This window comes from Lolium perenne, chromosome 2 (assembly GCF_019359855.2).
Source record: "Lolium perenne isolate Kyuss_39 chromosome 2, Kyuss_2.0, whole genome shotgun sequence".
NCBI lineage: Eukaryota > Viridiplantae > Streptophyta > Magnoliopsida > Poales > Poaceae > Lolium > Lolium perenne.
In genome coordinates, this window is record NC_067245.2 from 321527975 (window position 1) to 321550217 (window position 22243).

The window sequence follows — 22243 nt, forward strand, 5'->3', positions numbered from 1 at the left end:
TCTAACTATATTCCTGCAGCTTCATCATCTTGTATGGCGCGGGACATCTCATGGAGTAAGCCTCCTCGTGGAACATATAAACTGAATGTGGATGCAAATTTTCATACTAATGGTACAGGCGCTGCCGGGGTGGTGTTGAGAAACGACCGAGGGGAGGCTTTAGCCGGTCTCGCATGCCCATTATCGCATGTTTATGATGCAACGACAGCTGAAGCTCTGGCTCTATTCAAAGGGCTGGTTTTTCTCCTGGATATAGGTATCACAAGAGTCATAATTGAATCTGATTCTCTGGAAGTGATTAAAGCATGCAACGCTGAGGTGGAAATCTGGAGTCCCTATTCGGCCATCCTTTATGATTGTTTTTCAAAGGCTCAAGAGTTTGATTGTATTACCTTTATCCATTGTATTAGAGAGGCAAATCAGGTGGCACATGAACTAGCTAGATATGCTTTTACTAGTAATTCTGTAGTTAGATGGGATGAGTCCCCTCCTAGCTTCATTCTGCCATTTGTACTTAAGGATGTAACTATGTACTGATTTTGGAGCAGCAGGTACCAGACGCACTCTTTTCCTTCCAGGGTATCTAAGGGGGCTGGAAGGTTTTTAATGAGGCGGCCTGCTGGCTCGGGTTAATATATACGATGTTTCAAAAAAAAAAAAACATCAAATCCGTCCTCTCGGAGAATGAGAGGCTGGGGCCAATCGACCTCTCAACCCATCTCGCGCTTGATATAATATGACCCCTGTTAGGCCGCTGTGAGTCAAAGATAAGGGCTACTCAAACAATGACATATCGATGGATCGCGAATGCTATAAAATGTGTAAACTGACATGTGGAATTCGCATTTAATAAACCCAGGCAGATTAGGGAAGGAGTGAATAGGAGGAATTGAGGATGATACCACGGATAGCGTCCTGGTTTCCTGATTAAGGAATCGTGGTGTTTTCCTTGCAGATACGGTAGTGAGCGGTGGCATCGTTCTGCTAATATGCTAGCACACACGCGCCTACTGGCCGTTCTTTTTCTGGTTGCTTTCAATTATTTTACTGGTGAAAGAAAATGCGGAGTACTAGTTTGTTAGGCTGGGGTCGTGTCAAGTGTCATCGTGGCGTGGCATATTCTGGTTGCTTGCGTGGGTAGTTAGGATGAAAAGTCGGATGGATCGTTCAGAAACGATGAGACGGGAGGTGTCGTAAGCGATGATTTGGAACGTATGGTTGGTCGCTATCGACGGAACGGACGAGTGCCGACGTGCTGCTGCCGTCCAACGGTGATGTGGCTGTTGGGAGCCCAGTGCCGACGGCGATATTTCCTGTAATCCCCACAATACAAGGATCCTCGTAATAGCGATGTTATGTTCGGTTCCATTAATTTCCGATTCGTGTAAGAAGGATCTCCACTCGTTTGGCCTCCCCACGCCGAAATCTGACGATATTTCCGTCCGGATTGGAGGAAAATTAGGTCTGGGAAGGCCCATTTTCCCAGCCGCGAGCCCAGGATGGATGCAAGTACTTTCACGTTATTCTCCGAATTCAGACAAATTTGGGCGAAGCGCGTTCAAACATAAGCGAAATTCAATGATATTTAACATATATATGCGAGTTCGTACATAAATAGGCCGAATTCGTACATATATTTGAATTAGGCGATTGGCAAACTAAAACTTAAACTAAAAAGCGGCCTCCTACATGCCGAAATGGCGGTAGAAGGACGTGTAGTCGCCGCCGTCATCATCGTCGCTCGAGCCGGCGTCGTCCTGGGGCGGCGGTGCCTCGTACCAGCGGCTCGTACCCTGGCCAGTGTCGCCGGCGCGTGGCGGCGACGGCCGGTAGATGTCGTCGTCGCTGCTCTCCTCGAGCTTGATCACCTCCCTACTGGGCGCGGCGGCGTTCCTACCGGCGGATGGTGCGGCGGCGCGGGCGGCGAGTTGACGCGCGGCGGTCAGAGTCCAGCATCCGCCGCCGATGCTCCGCCTCTGGCGCTCCTGGCCGCCTGGACCACTCCAGTGCGGCGTCGATGGGGAGGCTGTTGTCGGCGGGCACCAGGTCCTTCAGCGACCTGGCGATCGCCTCCGCCACCGCGACGTCCTCTGCGCGCTTCGCCTCTTCCTCGGCGAGCTGGTTCGCGGCGGCCGAGGTGTCCTCCTTCTTCGCCGACTTCCTCTTCCGCCCGCACTGCGGAGAGGAGGGTTGGTCGTGGATGACGAGGGCGCCGCTGCTGCGCCCTCTGCTCGACGGTGGAGACGTTGGCTCCTTCTTGACGCGCGCCGGTGTCGACGGAGACGCCGCCTCCTTTTTCACTGGCGCCAAGGATGGCGCCGACCTGGAGAGCGACCTCGACACCGATCCGGAAGACGACGAGCTGGCAGCCATGCGCCGTGGCTGCCAGATGTTTCCCCGACGGCGGGTGGCCGATGCCCTCGATAGAGGGGGCATCGTCAGCACCGGGAAGTTGCTGCCCTCGATGTGCTCGAGGACGTTCTCCAGCGTCCTATTCGGCACGCTCCACCAACGTCGGCGACCCGCGACGTTGTTGCACGGAGGCGGCGGGCCGTCGTAGGCCGCCAGCTCCTGCTCCCACCACCGGAGGAAGAACGAGTTCCAACTCGTGTAGTTGTCGGGGTGGTGGTGCGGGTCGGCGCGCTCTTCGTCCGTCATCGTCATCCGAGCCTCCTCGATGGCGACGTCGAGGGCGTGGCCCCGGGGCGGCGGCGGGATTGGTACGCCGCCAGCACTTAGCCGCCACCCGCCGCCGGGAGGCCTCGTGTCCGGCGGGCAGGGGTACCCCGCCTGGTGGAGGAGGTGCCCCTCCCACGCGTGGAGCGACCGACGGGGGAAGCCGTTGTTGGCTGCGCCATCTTCGTCGTTGAACGCCATGGATCGGGAGAGTGGAGCGGGGATACGCGTCGCGGCGAGTGGAGCGGGGTATATAGGCGCGGCTGGTGCCGGCGATTAAATGACGCGTGGAATGCGACGCGTCCACGGCGAGCTGACCGGAGGCAGCCTTTTAGTGCGCGCGGAAGACGATGCGTGTGTCGCTGACCGGTCAGGTCCACCTCTGCGGCGAAGACGAAGCGAAAAGCGCGGGAGAAATATCTCGGCGTTTCGCGCGCTTTCGCTTCATCCGGAGTCTCCGAGCGCTCCCCGGTAGGACGGGGTTGGCGTGGGCTCGCCGGATGGATGAAAGCCCAAATCCGGCGAAAAACGAGGAATCGTGGGCGCGGCTGAACCATTTTTCGCCGTCCGGATGAAAAAATGGCACGCCAGGGACCTGTTCGGGGAGATGAGTGGAGATGCTCTAACCCGCCCGTGTTGTAGTTGTAGGTTATTCTTTCAGACAAGGGAGTGGGCAGTGCCTTTGATGCTCTGCTAGCTCAATAATGATGACCCCCTTTTCGCTTGAAATTAGTAAACATATATTATTTCAGCCTGTTGACGGAAAACGAAAACAATGTCCAGTGTAGAAGAAGACCATGTGGCGTAAGGAAGCTTATTATACACCGGTCGGCAGCTGGTAGGCACCGCACACCCCCTGCGTGGGTGTGGGCCTAGCCCAGGTAGATCGTTTTCCCCCTTTTTGTTTTTTCTTTTTTTGGTTTTTTTCCAGAATCGAGTTAATATTAATATTTAAAATGTTTAAATTCCAAAATGTTCCAATTTAAAAAATGTTTGAACTTGAAAAATGTTCAAGTTTGAAAAATATCTAAATTCGAAAAATGTTCAAGCTTGAAAATTATTCGAACTAAAAAATGTTCAAATGTTTTTGTTTTTTATTTTAAAATTGTTCAAAATTTCAAAATATTAAAATTTTAAAAAACATTTAAAAATTTAAAATGTACAAATGATTAAATGTTTAGATTTTTAAAAATGTTGGCTTAAAAAATCTGTAAAAATATATATTTCAAAAAATATAGACAAGAAACAAGAGAAAAAACGAATTTTTTTTGTATGCGACGACGAAGCGATTCTTTCTGCTTCGAGACCGCGTGGTCTTGGCAATCCTATACACCGACCAGGTTGGTTTATACGGATCGTCGCACACTCTCCCCCGGGCATGGGCCTAGCCCATATATCACTTAAGGGTTTTTCCCGTTTGCTGATGTTTTTTCATTTTTTTTCCAGTTTCTGCTGTTTTTTTTGCGGTTTTTAATTTCGGTTTTCCTTTTTTTCCTTTTTTTTCTTTTTTCTATGTTTCTTTTTTATCGTTTTATTTTTCTATTAAAAATAATTTTCGAAAAATTTGAAATTTTACAATGTTCATATTCAAAAGTTGAACGAATTTCTAAATTTGAACAATTTTAAAATCTAACAAATTTCAAAATTCGAACAATTTTAACATTTTGAACGAATTTTTGAATTTTGAACGAATTTTGAAATTTGAACAATTTTAGAATTTGAACGAACAAATTTCTAATTTTGAACGAATTTTCGAAATTTGAATTATTTTCAAATTTTGAACCATTTCTGATTTTTCTAATAGATTTTGATTTTTTAATGATTTTCGAATTTAAAAAATGAATTTTGAACGACTTTCGAATTTTGAAAACATGAATCGTACATATACAAAAAAATTTGAACAAATTTTAGAATCATAAAAATAAACAGAAAAATGTTATTTTTTGAAACAGAATTGTAAACAGAAAAACAGAAAAACCGAAAATAAAAAACAAGTTACCTGATGGGCCACGGCCCAATTAACAGCCGCCGGGTTGGAGGTGTGTGCGGCACCCCGTTCGCGTTGACCTGGTGGGCATATAGCACCTCCCCGTGGTGTTGGCGAAGTCTTGTACACCTGGTGTGTACGAATCATCAGACACCCCACCGACCAGGCCGGTTGGTTGGGCCGCGGCCCATTAGTAGTAGGTACGTTTTTTTTTATGTTTCTTTTTTGTTAATATTTTTCTTTTTTAATATCTAACTTTTAAAAAAATATTTCGGAGAACAAATTTTCAAAATCTATTCAGATTCGAAATTTTAAAAATTTAAAAAATGTTCAGATTTTGATTTATTTTTTTTCGAAATTTGAACATTTTTTCGAATTTGAATATTTTTCCAAATTTGAACGCTTTATATATTTGAACGGATTTCAAATTTGAACGCTTTTATAATTTGAACATTTTTGTATTTGAACATTTTTCAAATTTGAACGGATTTCAAATTTGAACAATTTTTTGTATTTGAACATTTTTCAAATTTGAACGGATTTCAGATTTGAACATTTTTTGTATTTAAACGGTTTTAAAATTTGAACGTTTTTAAAATTTGAACATTTTTTAAATTTTGAACAGTTTTCAATTTTTCTGAATTTGAAATATTTTCAAATTTGAACAAAAATAAATATAAACAAAAAAGAAACAAAACAAAAAAAAGAAACAAAAAGGAACAGAAAATAAAAAAGGAAAAGGAAAAAAAAAAGAAAAAAAGAAAAGAAAAGAAAGAAAGAAAAACAGAAAACAGAAAAAAGAGGCGAACTGGGCCGACCAGGCCGGCCCATACCGCGCGCGGGGGTGTGCGGCGCGCGGTAGGGACCGACCTGGTCGGTGTATAGGATTTGCCGGTGTTGGCAGCAGCACCAGCACAGTTGCACTTTGGGCTGACATGGAACGAGCATTGTATCGTTGGGCCTGCACTTGGACCTCGACTGGTGCAAACACATCGTAAGAGAGAGAGACCGGCCAGTCAATCGTAGCAAGGAGACCACTCTCCGGCCGGTTCACTGATCGCCAACCTCTCCTGCCTCCCTCTACTGTGTGTGTTTGCCTTCTTTATCTGCTTTTCGCCACCACAGCACGCTGCGACCCAAAGACGGAAATACTTTCCAATCGTTCACTGTTCCGATCGGTAGGATAGGATCAATTGGCCATTTCGTGGAGGAAAATGAAGGAGGCACATGACAGACTCATTGTTCTAGCATCATGTTCGTCCTTTGGGAGAGTGAGGGACCGGAAGCAAATGAATCTCGAATCGTCACTTGGTATAACACAATCCAGCATCTCTAACCGAATTAGTACAAAAATTTAGAGGAGACAAAGCCTTCATATGACTTAACTTTTTATATTTAGTCCTCTAAATTTTGCGCTACAGACCCAATAGTTTGGACGACTAAAGATCTTTTTTCAGAATAATTTGCAAATTTAAGCACATGAATACATGAGAACATATACCATAATTAGATTTATAATCATGTAAGTAGACTCATAATGCATATATAGTCATACAAATTGGTAGCATCATCTAAACCTGACAAATTGATAGTCATACAAATTGATAGCACAATCAAATACTTGTTAAGGACCGAACATTTCCACTAGTCATTATCTATAACCTAAGTAGGAATAGAAGGGAAGAAATTCCCTAATTCTAGAACCTAAATAGTTAGAGTTTAGTTCTAATTATTTAGCAAGCCAAGTAGCTCTACATGTAGAGCTAGGATAAATCTAATCAACGAGTTATTCTTCTGTAGTTTATTTGCAGTTTTACCTCATCTTAATTAGGAAGTTATGTTGATCTTTTGTAAAGTCTCTGTGCAGTAATTCTATAGACATGCATTGGCCCCGTATATGTTTTTGTTGTACCATCTGAGGGATGTAATACTAGTAAAACAGTGTTTTAATGATGTTTTTTGAAGCAACCAAACATTTCATTAATCGAAAATCAAGTTACATGAAGCAACACATGTGGAAAATAAAAGACAAACCAAGATAAAATGATTATCCTGAATTTTCAGATAAAATCCAAAAAGATCGAAACATACAAAACGATCTCTAGGGTTTCCTGCAACCACCGTAGCCAACAGTTGGCGTCCAACTGCAGCGCCGCCGAGACGGACACAGGAAGAGACGCTGCGCCTCCACCATTGCAAGATTCAAAAAAGCACCATCGCCAACAACGTTTTGTGATTCAATGAACATGCCTGCTGAACCAGCGAGGCACATGTCGTTGTGGCACGTCGACTAGGGGATGTCCCCATGTTGTCTTGGACCAAGATACACCGCCTCCTATCGAAGAAGTCGCAGAAGAACGACATATCCACCACCCACAGACCAATATATTCGCTCCAGAAGAACCACATCGGCCTGGTCGCCAGCGTCGTCGCGGATAACAACGAATGCCAGCGACACACCGAGAAACATAACTCACAAGCTCTGAAAAACAGCGAGAAGACCAAGCTATCGATCTGAAGAACCGATCAGCACACGTTGCCATCAACTCCGAGACGCCCTTAGAAGGTTGTCGCCTGTGAAGGAGTAGAGTTGAGGCAAATTTATTAGCCCGAACGCCGCTCCGACCACCCCAACGGTGCACCATAGGAAACAAAACCTAACCCTAAGAGCATCTCTAGCAGAGCCTGTAAAAACGCGAACTGAAAATTTGGAGTTCAGTTCACCGAACTCGTGTTTACGGGTCGAAAAATTGCTGACACGGAACAAAGCCCGTAAACTAAAACTCTAAAAATGCATATTCCTAAATATGCCACTGGACCCACATATTAGCTCTTTTTTTCTTTTTTCCTTGCCTCCTCCTTCTTCTTCCTCCAGCCACCCCGGCCTGCTCCGCCGTCCTGCCCTGCGCCGACAGAATTTAAACTTCTGTAGATAATGGGGTGCATGCTAAATGACTACACCACAAAACAAGGCCAATTTGAACAACACCAACAACATAAGTAAACCAACTTTAAAAGATTCAGTACGGGGATCTCAGAATAGAGAGAAGAGGATTGGGGGCTGGACCACGCGCGCGCCGGTGATAACCCACAAGTATAGGGGATCGCAACAGTCTTCGAGGAAAGTAAAACCCAAATTTATTGATTCGACACAAGGGGAGGTAAAGAATACTTATAAGCCTTAACAACTGAGTTGTCAATTCAGCTGCACCTGGAAAAGCACTAGTAACAGGGGTGATGTGAAAGCAGCAGTAATATGAGAGCAATAGTAACAAGAATACGATAAAGAATAAAGAATACGAGCATGAATAAGAATACGAGACAATGACACCAGAAAATAGTTGATACTACTTCCAATGTCATATAGAACGAGTATATGATGATGAGAGATGGACCGGGGTTCCCAGCGATCTACACTAGTGCTAACTCTCCAATAACAAGTGATAAGTGTTGGGTGAACAAATTACAGTTGAGCAATTGATAGGATTGAAATAGCATTAAGACAGAACATCAAGATTATTAATCATGTAGGCATGTTTTCCATATATAGTCATACGTGCTCGCAATGAGAAACTTGCATAACATCTTTTGTCCTACCAGCCGGTGGCAGCCGGGCCTCAAGGGAATCTACTGGCTATTAAGGTACTCCTTTTAATAGAGCACCGGAGCAAAGCATTAACACTTGGTGAAAACATGTGATCCTCATATCACAGCCTTCCCCTTCGGTTGTCCCAATTTCTGTCACTTTGGGGCCTCGGGTTCCGGATATCAATATGTGCAAACAACTTGTAGATACAATCTAAGCAATAATTATACAGCTTAAATCTAAGATCATGCCACTCGTGCACTAGTGACAAGCTGTGGTGACCCGGCATACCACTGCATGGTGTAGTATGCAAGTCTGATATAACACCAATGAAACACCGTTCCACTAGTATTATATCGCTCAGAGTGGTACAACAGAAACATATGCGGGTCCAAGGCATGTCTATAGAATTACAACATTGACTCTGTTACATAAGATCATCATAGCCTCCTACTTTACAATGAGGTAAAACTGCAAATAAACTCCAGAAGAACGACTCGTAGTCTAATCTTATCACGGACTCTATTTGTAGAGTATTTAACTAGCTATAGAGGCTAAGAATAGATTCTAGCTAAATAGGAGCTAGGTTTAGGAAACTAGTTCCCTTCTATGGCTAAATTAGGTTTTCTCCTTGTTGGATATGGTATCTGACTCCTCTGACAGGGTCCTGTCTCGTGAAGTAGTTGTTGACTCCTCGGCCTTCGAGTTGCACTGTAGATCCTCCTTCGATGCCTCCATATCTAAGCAGGGGATTTAAGAGTGGGATGAGTACGAGCGTACTCAACAAGTTCATTATAGGAAAGAGGTGTTTAATGCACTAGCTACGGCATTAGACCAGAAAGTCTAATACCAATGCAGGTTTTCATAATCATTTCTTCAAAAGGTTGCTTTTATTCAGAAGAACTATGTCCGTCAGCCTTCACCGGTTTACTAGAACTTCATGGAGCTCCTTTCCGGCAGCGTTCGCAGTTCCATATCCCGGAACAGGGAGTGACAGGTCTCGGTTCTTTACACTCTGCAGAGGTGTGTTGCTTTACCCATAAGAGATCTTAACCTTGGTGCCAACCGGGCGTACACCCCGTTCACACTTCCTTTGGTGTGAGGCCCGGTATAAGGTCATAGCCAATCATATTCCTCCGCTACCTCGCACACCCACCCTTTGTTGCATACCCCGACCCTGGGTCCTCGCCGGTCCTCTTATACCAATTAAGGATGGACCCCGACCACGACAACAGTTCAGGTCTCTACCATGAACTCCTTCGCCGGTAGCTGCAACCCATCATAGACCGCAATAACCGTGGGGACTTCATCGGGACCCCCACCCTACCACTTGTCTTCTCTTGGATCAAGGGTACCACTTGTCCTCTCTTGGATCAAGGGTCTACGGTAAAGCGCATCCGTTGATGTACAAGAGGTGGAAATACAATTGACTATTCCGTCCCACTCCAGATCTTATGGTTAACACGGGTATTACGGCACAAGAATCACTGGACGACATTTGTTGTTTAATCCTAGATGGATATAAACCCTTGCAATGGAACCTCCACCATATCAACACAATCCATGGTTCCATTGCCCACCACATAGTCATATTCATAGTTATGAAAATAGTGGTTTTGGTTTTTTATGCAATAGTGATAAACATAGTACTTTGCAAGTAATTTGGTAAAAAATACTCAAATAACATGAGAAAGCGATGAACTTGCCTTTCTTGGCTGCAAGATTATGCAGACAAGGTCTTCGATACGAAATAACTCCAAATTCTAAAATAGCATCATCGTCCGGTAAGGACGATGTTTAAAAGATTGGCAAGGATGCAATAATGCATAAGTATGAGATGCAATCGCTCTAAGCGTGACCTAACCCCGATGATTTAGGATCAGTGAGTTGTAATGATTGGTTCAGGGTGTGTTGCACTTTTAGAGTGATTCACAAACAAGGTTCTTATTCATGTAGTATTACTTGGTATCATGGACAGGTAGATAATAAAGCATAGTAATCAATTAAGCACACAAAGAATGATATTTGGCATAATGTTAACATGTAAAGAATAGTTGTCAGTTTTAGTACTATATGGCATGGTTAATGATTAATTATCATATACTTCAAAAGAATAACTTTTGAAGAACATGTTCTTTAATGAAGAACAAGTATGATAATTAGGTTTGTGGAGTTCTATGGTTTTCTATGGTTCTAATTGGTTTCTGGAGTAAGTAGTAGATGGATCACAACCTAGTTGGATTCATCAACACCAAGGGCTTGTAAGGTTGAGTTAAGCCTGGCATTCTAAGCAATTATTCATACAAGGTTGCTATCAAGATTGGTTCATCTTGTTGGTGATAGCTAGCTAGGGTTTATAGGTCCTTATAAGCAGGGTTGATGATGATTCCTTATTTTCTTCAAAAGAATAACTTTTGAAGAACATACTTCTTAAGTAATAAGAAGTATACCAATTAGGGTTGAGGTGTTTAGGTTTTACTATTGGTTCTATTAAGTAAGGAATAATTGGCTCCTAAATAGGATGGTGGATAAGTATCCAACACTAATAGGGTTTAGTGGAATATGGTTATGGAATGCTCAAGATTTGGCATGGTTGCTCCTAAGGTTCATCATATTGGTGTGATGCTAAATAGGAATGAATAAGGATGATGGCTTTGGTAATAGGATCTAGGTTTACACTTGGTTGACCCTACTTGATTATTTAGGTCTGATGAAGATGAACACATGGGATGCTAATTAGTAGTGATAGGGTTCCCATATTTTATGTGGATTTGAACTAGTATTAAGTTGCTAGATATGAATCCATGATAACTAATGAAGTAACATGATCACATGTTACATGGGTTTAGGTTTGGAAACAATTTAGGGTTCACACATAAAATAGTGGAGCTAGGGTTTCTAGTGGAATTAGGGTTTGGGGTTTCACATACAATTATGCGGTTGTAATCTTCATTCAATATGAAATTAGGGTTTTCTAATTACCATGTAGTTCTATGATTAATAACTTGAATTTAAAGTTGAAGTTATTAATAACTTGGGAATAAAGATAATATTGAATTTGGCATTTTATTATTTTTAAACAATTAATAATTAGGTAATTATTAATTAGGGTTTAAATCTCTCTAGTAATAATTTAACGAATAATAAATAAAGAAAATTAGTTTTCATGTTTTTCTTTATTTATTCATTGGTTTTTATTTAATTTGGAAGATTTTCCTAATTATTGAATTTTAATTGCATTTAGAATTAAAAGAAATGACTTAATTATTAAGTTTAAAACAATTAATTTTTTATTAAAAATAAAAATTATATTATATTTTTATTGGATAGATTTTATTTTTAGGATCATTTTGATATCTCATTTATATTTTTTTTGATTTAAGATGAATTTTTAAATTTATTCTAAGTTTCAGTAATTATGGGGTTTAAATTTAAACGGAGAATTACTGAACACACCCGACTGACTCTACCCGTGGTCACTGACTAGTGGGGCCTAGTTCCAGCGTGGCAGCCACGTTGGCGTGGACTGGTCAACTGGCTGGCTGTGCATATAAGCACACCGTCGGCGAAGTAGATGGCGACGGCGCCGCCAAACTATGGCTGAAGGCGGTGTGAGACCATCCGCGTTCAACGCGCAACATTTTTACGCGTCGGACAAGATGCTTGTAGGATCAAATGGTCAACAGAGGCGGTGGTGATGATCTCCGACACGGCGGCGCTCGCCGGCCCGATTCAATAACGAGCTACGGTGATCCGTAAGATGAAATAGAAGACTTAGGTGAAGCGCGGGATTACCTTGAGGACGATGATATGCTTGACGAGCTCGCAGGTGGTCGGAGACGGACGAATCGTCCACTTTTCCGTCGATCACCGGCGAAAGGGAATGTTGATTTTCCAGCGATTGAGGCTTCCCCTCCTCGATTCCTGTTGCCAGAAGGTTTCCCGCGGCTTCACGCTCCTCCTCCGCTACCCCACGGACCAGGGGATGGTCTGAGTCGACGAAACCGTGCTCGACTCCGGCGGCTACTGCCAGATGGTGGCGGAAGATACAGAGGGTTAGAGGATGATTGAGTTAGAGGTCAAGTATTAGGGTTCTCTAGCGGATCTCGGAGAGTCTTTATAGCTCAAGGCAGCCTCGGAATCGGCAGCAATCCGACGCCGGCGGCCCGGATATAACGGTGGTGTCGGTCGCGATTTTTGGACGGAATCCAGAGGTTCCAGTTGGCCGCGGATGTAGAGGGTATTCGTCTCAGCTTTGGTACGGTCGTTGGCGTCCGGGGATCCTTATCATCGACGAGGAGGTGGAGCTGATCGGCGTGATGTCGATATCCTGTGCGTTTGAGCGAGACGGAAACGAAGACGATGACGTCTTCCTCACGAGCGGATAAGGAAGGGTAAGTTGGGCTGGGCTTCGTTGGGCTGTGCGGGGGCAAGTGCGGCTGGGCTGCTCTAGGGCTACTGATGGTGGGCTGCTCGCCAGGTAAGGTCCAGGTAAGCTTCTCTTCTCTTTTCCTTTCTATTTTTATTTTCTGTTTTCCTTTTCTATTTTACATTCTGTTTTTAATTCAAACTTAAGTCATTTTATACCATGCAGGTATTTTATAATTTGAATTCCATTAGGAATAAGAAAAGTATACATGCATTACTGCATTGTTTTTGAATCACATTCAATATATGTGAGCCTTATGACAATGTTTAAATTAAGCAATAATTTAGGTATTTATTTTAATTTCTTTTTTTATTTAGAATACAACTCCCTTTTGAATGATTGGAGTTGATAATTTGTACACCAAGTGTTTTAGAGGTTATTATTATGACTTGGTTCTTATTTGAGAATTTAGTCAAGTACATATGATTTTATGTGAATACTTCTTTATTAATGTTTTATAGGGTTTATTATAACCTTATTTCAAAGGTAGCACTAGGATTATATTTAATAACATCTTCAATTACCTAGAGTAGATATTACTCTCATCATGGTTTGGTCTTGGTTTCAATGATGAGTGATTAATCACCATATATAGGTTTAAATTGTAGGGTTTAAACTAGGTTCGTCTTATGCTCCATAATTAAGCATAGGATTTAACTAGAGTGCAATTCTAGGGTTCTAATTATATTTACCTAATGGCACATGGTTTGGAATTTGATTGTGGCTTAGGTTTTAGTTGTGATCACCCAAATGATGCACCAACTAAGGTTTAGTCTCCCCTATCCATGATAAGGTGGTTACTTCCTTAATAGTTGATGTTCTCCTTTAGTTACTAAGGACTTGAGAATTGGTTTTATCTTCCACCAATTGACTTTTATTACTATCCTCAATTTATCATTAAAGTAACTAAAGTGGTTATGGTTCTTTTTATAGTTAACTTTGGTTATATGGATGATTGGTTTCTCACCATATAAAGTATAGAATTTGCTCTAAGGTTTTCTTATGTTCTTTTATTGAGGAGTAGGTGGAATTTAGATGTGATAAGATTCTATTTATTATCACCAAGTGGTTCACAAGTTAAGGTTGGGATATAAGCCTAGGGTTGCTTACTAGTTACCTCCCTATAATTTCATGTGGTGAATGATATCTACTTATCCTATTAGGGTTTAACTTATCCTTACATATCTCCGTAGGTATTTAGTATAAAATTCCACTTGGCTATCTTGGTTGAATTAATCTCCTCCTTTCCTTATCAATCCCTGGGTATAATCTTATTCCATGTGATATTAGGTTGTCTCACTACTCCAAGATGAAATGGTTAATCTCCTAATACTTTAGTTCAAAAGTTGTCCTTTATTCTAAATTAGGTAAAGCTAAGATTGGTATGAGTGGTCTCTCTTATTTGGGAAGGACTTTAATACTATCCTAAGGTTAGGCTCCATAGAGAATGATGTGGTCACCAATATCTATGGTTAACATAAATGGATTCTCTCTCTAGGAAATATCTTGAATAAGATCCTAGGGTTCCTCTTAAAGGTGATGGTTTGAATACATGGATGTATATCCATGGTTTAGCTCAAGGTTTGTTATTGCTTCTCTAACAATTATAATAGAACTCTCACCTTTCTAGGTTTGATGTATAACTATTTGGAATAGAGAAGAATTATATTCCTTATTTGGATCTCCTTGTCTTATTTCCAAGATTAAGGTAGAATTGATATCATATGGTTGATGATAAGAGCATGGATTAGTTAAAGACATGGAGAAGATAAGTGAAGATTAGTTTCTCCTATTATTGTTACTTGATTTCCAATTAAATGTATGTTCATATGTTATGGCAAGGAATATCATGTTGTGATCTTTAATAAGATCAAGTAGTTGATCCTTGATTAATAAGTTCTTGTGTTGATTTTAACTCCATTTGATTTAACCCCTTAGATCAACTTGTCTCTACCCAAAACAAGGTTTTAGCAAAGTCACATCGAGGTTTATAGCGCTTGACTTGATGAGCTACTTCAATTCCACCAAGGTCAAGTGAAACTTCAGTTACTGTGACTGTTTTACTTTAAAGCGCGAAAATTCCCCAGATTTTCTATGCATGAATGCAATGCACACATCTGTTTCCTCTATTTTTTGTAACCCCAATACCTGGGATATTACACAAGCATTAAACACAACAAGATTGCAGCAACAATAACTTCATAAAGTTTATAGATAGACTAATCATAATGTATCATCCATCGGATCCCAACAAACACAACACCGATTACATCAGATGAATCTCAATCATGTAAGGCAGCTCATGAGATCATTGTATTGAAGTACATGGGAGAGAGTACCAACTAGCTACTGCTAGAACCCGTAGTCCATGGGGGAACTACTCACGGAGCATGATGGAGGCGGTGGCGTCGATGGAGATGGCTTCCGGGGGCACTTCCCCATCCCGGCGGCGTGCCGGAACAGAGATTCTGTCCCCCGAATTGGAGTTTCGCGATGGCGGCGGCGCCCCTGGAGTCTTTCTGGAGTTTCGTCAATTCGTATCGCGTTTTTATGTCGAAAGGGCTTATATAGGCGAAGAGGCGGCGCAGGAGGCGCCTGGGGCCCCCTCACCATAGGCTGGCGCGGCCAGGGGGCCACCCGCGCTGCCTTATGGTGTGCCCCCCTGCTGCCCGCCTCCGACTCTCCTTCGGTGTTCTGGAATCTCGCAAAAAATAAGATATTAGGTCTTTGTTTCGTCGATTTCCGAGAATATTGCCCGAACAGCCTTTATGGAACCAAAAACAACAGAAAATAGGAACTGTCACTGTGGCATCTTGTTAATAGGTTAGTTCCGGAAAACGCATAAAAATATTATAAAGTGTGAGCAAAACATGTAGGTATTGTCATAAAACAACCATGGAACATCAGAAATTATAGATACGTTGGAGACGTATCAGCCGGTGAACTAGCGGCAGCGAACATCGTGGCTCCTGGCCGATGGCGCATCTCGAACCGGCCTGCGCCCTGCTCCGCCCAGCTCGGCCCTGCCTCGCCCCGACCTGCCCCGGCCCTGCTCTGCCCCGCCCCACGTCGTCGCGGGCTCACCGGAATTTGGTTAGATTCCGACGACTATACCGGCGGAAGCAGTTAGCTCGATCTGAAATTTCAGCGCACCACGAATATAGTTTGGTGTTCAGTTCGTCCTTTCAGCCCCTACAAATACAGATCAAGTTGGGTTTTCGGTCTCGGCCTGAATACTTTTGTGATTGATCCGCGGCATATTTTGTACTGAACTCTTAGATTGGTAGTTATTATTTGGTTTTGCCCAGTTTACAGGTTCTGGTAGAGATGCTCTAACTACTAGGTCAGAACGGGGAACGAGATCCCCCTCCCTCATGCCGCTGCGGAAGAGGCGAACAGAGGGAGAGGGGGACCAGGACCAACGTCATGGACGGATGAGATCGGTAGGATTTGGCCGCAGCGGGAGGAAGTGAGCGGAACCGTTCGTAGTCCTTGTATGATTTTATATGTCATGTACTATTGGCACATACACTTAGGGTGTGTTCGTTTTTTGGATGGGATGGAATGGAATGGAACCATTCCATTCCACTGTCACAGAACCGTTCCATCCCTGTGTTCGGTTTGGACACAAATTTTATCACGGAACGGTTCCATCCCTGTGTTCGGTTTTGGAATGGGACTAGAATGGAATGGAATAGGTGAGATAATCACCCAATTAATTATTCTAAACTCGATTAATTATTTGCTAAACTTGATTAAGTAGTGCTAAACTTGATTAATTATTGCTAAACTTGGTTAATTATTGCTAAACTTAATTAATCAGCGTGTGACAGTCACCCGTTCCACTTGGTCCGGCCGAATCGGCCGGACGGGTTGGTTCCGCATCTGGAGGGAATATGCCATTCCGAGGAACCGTTCCATTCCATTCCATCCCCAAACCGAACGCAAGAATGGGTTCTAGAAATGGAACGGTTCCATTCCATTCCGTTCTATCCCAGAACCGAACAGACCCTTAACTATAGTCCTGTTATTTTTATGGTAACCGTGCTATAGGAAAGAAAATAAAATAAAATTGTGTCCCTCTCAAGCTTTTGGCACGCGTAGCACCTTTTGTTTTGGTGAAGTCACGTGCCAGTCATCCACCCGTTGGTCAAGTCATCGGGGCCTGACATCTGACGACGCCTCCCATTTTTGAATCCTGACCGACGGTACGGAGCGAGACGAGAGGTAAAAAAAGAGAGAGAGAAAGGAGAAATTGCGGAGGAAGTATCCAAAAATCGGTGGGCGGCGCGGCGCGGCGCGGCGCACGAGGAAGAAGCAGAGGACGGACGGCGACGACCCGACGCCAACGCCAACGCCAACGCCAACGCCAACGCGTGACGCGTCTCCTCTCCTCTCCTCTCCTCTCTTCCTCGCACGCATTGCTCACTCACTCACTCACTCTTTCCCCAAAACCCACGCCCCAAGCAAAGCCTCCCTCCCCCTCCTCCTCCACCAAATCCCCGATCCCCAACCCACCGCCGCCGCCCCCAACCTGAGCCGACTGACGGAACCCATGGCAGCGGACTGAAGGACTCGCGTGCCTCCCTGCGTGCGTGCTTCCGCGGTTCCGTCGCCCGGTGACCTCGGGTTCCGATACCGGCATTGGCCCAGATCTGCCCGGATCTGGCCGTCTCCCACTCCTCCCAAGGTGAGCACCCTTCCATCTCCTCATTGATTCGCCGTCCTGTTATTCCGCCGGGGTTTCTCTAGGGGTTTGGGTCTGCCCGTGACGGCAGCTCAGATTTTCCTGGGGGGCAAAAAAGGCGCTCTCTTTTGCATATTCTCACGGATTAGTTAGGTAGCACCACTACTAATCAATCAGCGAGTCGCGCTGATTCTCCGGGGGATTAAACTAGTGCTCCCCGCTTGGCTTTACGCGAAAAAGCTTGATCCAGTTGTGGATCTTTTATCCGGATATATTGTTTATGCGTTCGTCCAGGGGGAAATAATAATACTAGTGCTGATCCGCAGGTTAGATCTGTCACATATATGTGTGTGTGTCGCCTTCAAGTGTGAGCTGCTCAGGGACATCCGCGGCTGGTTCCTGACCTGATTGCCAGCTTAGTCGATTTTTGTCTCTGGATATCATGTCTCCTGTTTGATGTAGACTGCTTGTTTCAATATTCCGGCTCATGTAAACAGAAATAATAATATTGCGCCCTTTGGTCCAGCCAAGAACAATATGTTTTTCCTCTATTAAACTAGTGCTCCCGCTTGGCTTTACTCCAAAAACTTACGCTCTAGCGAATCCATGATTCGGAATATTATTTATACGCCCTTTGTTCTACCGAAGAACAATACGTTTCTCCTTTATTAAACTAGTGCCCCCGCTTGGCTTTACTCCAAAAACTTGACGAGCTAGTGGATCCATGATTCGGAATATTATTTATGCGCCCAGGGGGAAATAATACTAGTGCTGATGCGCAGGTTAGATATGTTATATATGTTTATGTGTCGCCTTCAGGCGTGAGCTCAGAGACATCGCGGTCAGCGGGCAGCGTTAGCGGTTGCTTGCTGATCAAAAGTTTCTGGTCCTAGTGGAGTTCAGTCTCTGGATGCCATGTCTCTGTTTGATGTGGACTGTGGGTTTCCATATTTCCGTGTAAATAATAGGAATATTGCACCTATGTTGAAATGAATAGTACACTTCTGCCTCAAACCAGACCCCTTGGCGTGGTTCTGCAGGCATGATTTTTGAATTTCAGTAATTTGCAACATTGAGTCTTTCTTATTACTGTGTATTATATGGCAGTGGCAGCCAGCATTCACCATGGAGCTAGCCAACTGGGATTTTCGTTAATGTGTGCTTACTTGACTGTTCTGCCAGTTTGTAGCATTTGAAGTGGTGCTAAAAGTGCTTCTCTTTCATGTATGCAGTACAGTGCCGTAGATCGCGACATCTCCAGAGGCAATGGCGACGTATAAGCTGGGTGTGGAGGTCGCGAGTGCTCACGACCTGATGCCCAAGGACGGGCATGGTTCTGCCAGCGCCTGCGTCGAGCTCAACTTTGACGGCCAGCGGTTCCGCACGGCCATCAAGGAGAAAGATCTGAACCCGGTGTGGAATGAGCGCTTCTACTTCAACGTCTCCGACCCATCCAACCTCCCTGAGCTCGCTCTCGAGGCGTACGTCTACAACGTCAACAAGTCTGTCGAGGCTTCCAGGTCCTTCCTCGGCAAGGTCAGGATTGCCGGGACCTCGTTCGTGCCCTTCACGGACTCTGTTGTCATGCACTATCCGCTGGAGAAGCGTGGGATGTTCTCGCGCGTCAAGGGTGAATTGGGCCTGAAAGTGTACATCACCAATGACCCCAACATCAGGGCTTCAAACCCTCTTTCGGCGATGGACCCTGTCTCGAATAGTTCTCCTCCAACTCCGAGTCATGCTGAGCAGATCGCGGCTGATATTACCGGTACTAATCTGAACAATCCTCAGGAGCACAGGAATGATGTGAGAACCTTGCATACCATTGCCAAGGACGTGCATCATAGTCAACATGGCCATCTTCCAGCCTCTTTTGCTGGGCAGCCTACCAACTCCAAGTATGGTGTTGAGCAAATGAAACCTGAACCACAGCAGCCCAAGATTGTCAGGATGTATTCAGCAGCCTCCCAGCAGCCCATGGACTATGCACTTAAAGAAACTAGTCCATTTCTTGGTGGTGGACAGATTGTTGGTGGTCGGGTTATACGTGGTGAGAAGCATGCTAGTACTTATGACCTAGTGGAGAGAATGCAGTATCTGTTTGTGCGTGTGGTCAAGGCAAGGGACCTGCCTGACATGGACATCACTGGGAGCCTAGATCCTTTTGTGGAAGTAAGAGTTGGCAACTACAGGGGCATAACTAAGCACTTCGAGAAGCAGAGGAACCCTGAATGGAATGCGGTCTTTGCTTTCTCTAGAGATCGTATGCAGGCGTCCGTCCTTGAAGTGTTGGTCAAAGACAAGGATGTTATGAAGGATGATTTTGTTGGCATGGTGCGGTTCGATTTGAATGATGTACCGATACGTGTGCCTCCTGACAGTCCACTGGCTCCAGAATGGTACCGGCTTGTTCATAAGACTGGGGATAAGTCAAGAGGTGAGCTGATGCTGGCAGTTTGGATTGGCACCCAAGCTGACGAGGCATTTCCTGATGCATGGCATTCAGATGCTGCTACACTTGATGACCCATCTGCTGTAGCACACATGAAGTCGAAAGTTTACCATGCTCCCAGATTGTGGTATCTGCGAGTTAACATAATTGAGGCCCAAGATATCCTCATACACGATAAGACCCGCTATCCAGATGTTTTTGTTAGAGCACAAGTGGGGCATCAGAATGGGAGGACAAAGCCTGTTCAAGCTAGAAACTTCAACCCATTTTGGAATGAAGACCTTATGTTTGTGGCTGCTGAACCGTTTGAGGATCACCTTATTCTGACGCTTGAAGACCGTGTAGCTCCTAACAAAGATGAGATGCTTGGCCGCATAATCATACCATTGACGATGATTGATAGACGGGCTGATGACCGTATTGTCCATGGGAAATGGTTTAATCTCGAGAAGCCTGTACTAGTTGATGTGGACCAACTGAAGAGGGAGAAGTTCTCTAGCCGCCTTCATCTCCGCCTCTGCCTTGATGGAGGGTATCATGTTCTGGACGAGTCAACAAACTACAGCAGTGACCTCAGGCCAACAGCAAAGCAACTATGGAAGCCATCCATTGGTTTGCTCGAGCTTGGAGTCCTAGGTGCCCAAGGGATTGTTCCTATGAAGACACGAGATGGAAAGGGTTCATCAGACACTTATTGTGTTGCAAAGTATGGGTCAAAGTGGATAAGAACACGCACTATCATGAACAATCCAAACCCCAAGTTCAATGAACAATACACCTGGGAAGTCTATGATCCGGCAACTGTCCTGACTATTGGTGCTTTTGACAATGGCCAGCTTGGAGACAGGAATGGGGAGAAGTCCAGTGGTAAAGATGCGAAAATTGGCAAGGTTCGAATTCGTCTTTCGACACTAGAAACTGGCCGTGTGTATACCCACTCTTATCCTCTCCTGGTTCTACACCCATCTGGGGTGAAAAAGATGGGAGAGCTGCACCTAGCAATACGATTTTCCTCAACGTCATTGGTGAACATGCTGTACCTGTACTCTCGACCTCTGCTACCGAAGATGCACTATGCCCGTCCAATACCAGTGCTTCAGGTTGACATACTGCGCCATCAAGCTGTCCAGATTGTAGCTGCCCGTCTTAGCCGAATGGAGCCACCTCTGAGAAAGGAAGTTGTTGAGTACATGTCAGATTTTGATTCTCACTTGTGGAGCATGAGGCGAAGTAAAGCAAACTTCTTCAGACTTATGTCAGTCTTCTCAGGCGTGTTTGCAGTCAGCAAGTGGTTCAGTGGTGTCTGCGCATGGAGGAACCCAATTACCACAGTGCTAGTCCACATCCTCTTTATCATGCTGGTGTGCTTTCCGGAGCTCATACTCCCAACAATTTTCTTGTACATGTTTCTGATAGGGATCTGGAACTACCGTTATCGACCTCGCTACCCTCCACACATGAACACCAAGATCTCTCATGCAGAGGCTGTTCACCCAGATGAACTTGACGAAGAATTTGACACATTCCCGACAAGCCGGAGTCAAGAGATTGTAAGGATGAGGTATGACAGGCTGAGGAGTGTTGCTGGAAGGATACAGACTGTTGTCGGTGATATAGCAACTCAAGGGGAGAGAATCCAAGCACTGCTTAGTTGGAGGGACCCTCGGGCCACATCAATATTTGTCCTATTTTGTTTCATGGCCGCTATAGTGCTGTACGTCACACCTCTCCAAGTTCTTGCAGCAATAGGAGGGTTCTATGCCATGAGGCACCCAAGGTTCAGACACAGGTTGCCTTCGACGCCGGTGAACTTCTTTAGACGTTTACCAGCAAGGACCGACAGCATGCTATGAAGTCTGACATCTGGTGGCCTTATCGTTGTAATCCGTAGAAATATTCCATGTCTGTTGCTGTAGTTTGCCTCTCTTGTTATCTGTAACTGTGTTTGTTGTTCAGAACTTAAGAACCTGTCTATCGTATTAGTTGCGGAGTCCAGGGAATAATGTGCTGACAACTTATCATGACTCAGCAGGTTTTGGAATCGTGCTGATCGTTGTAAGATATCTAGTATTTTAATGTTCAATATCGTGCTCGACTGGTTATTGCGGTCTGTATATCTGTGTTTCTTACCACTTGAGTAATTGCATCTTTCAACATGTCTTTCTGTGGCTTGTTTCTGCATCCAAGGTTTTTGCGTGAATTTGACCTGATTCTTGTGCATGCCTTGATTAAAATGATGCTGCTTTGACTTCTGTAACAATGGTTGTATGACTATATTTGGCAGAAACAATTGCTTATAACTATGTTTCCTTCCCTTCCATTTGCATTTCAATTTTAAATGCTGTCCATTAAGGAATGCCCAAAGGTAAGTAATTGTAGTAGCTGGTGTACAGTAGGCCCAAAGTATTTTGTCTACTTCTCATTGT

At 44.3% G+C, this 22243-nt stretch overlaps 1 protein-coding gene across 2 annotated transcripts; it reads left to right on the forward strand.

Moving 5' to 3' along the window:
* The first annotated feature begins 17016 nt into the window (after window positions 1-17016).
* On the forward strand, window positions 17017-21931 carry LOC127336620 (multiple C2 domain and transmembrane region protein 5). Of its 2 annotated transcripts, none has more exons than XM_051363453.2 (2): window positions 17017-17368; window positions 18598-21931. In XM_051363453.2, the coding sequence occupies exon 2, from the start codon at window positions 18632-18634 to the stop codon at window positions 21668-21670; it is 3039 nt and encodes a 1012-aa protein (XP_051219413.1). In that variant the 5' UTR covers window positions 17017-17368; window positions 18598-18631; the 3' UTR covers window positions 21671-21931. The 2 variants fall into 2 exon arrangements, with proteins under 2 accessions (XP_051219413.1, XP_051219414.1); XM_051363454.2 differs by having other exon boundaries at window positions 18603-21931.
* Window positions 21932-22243: the final 312 nt, after the last annotated feature.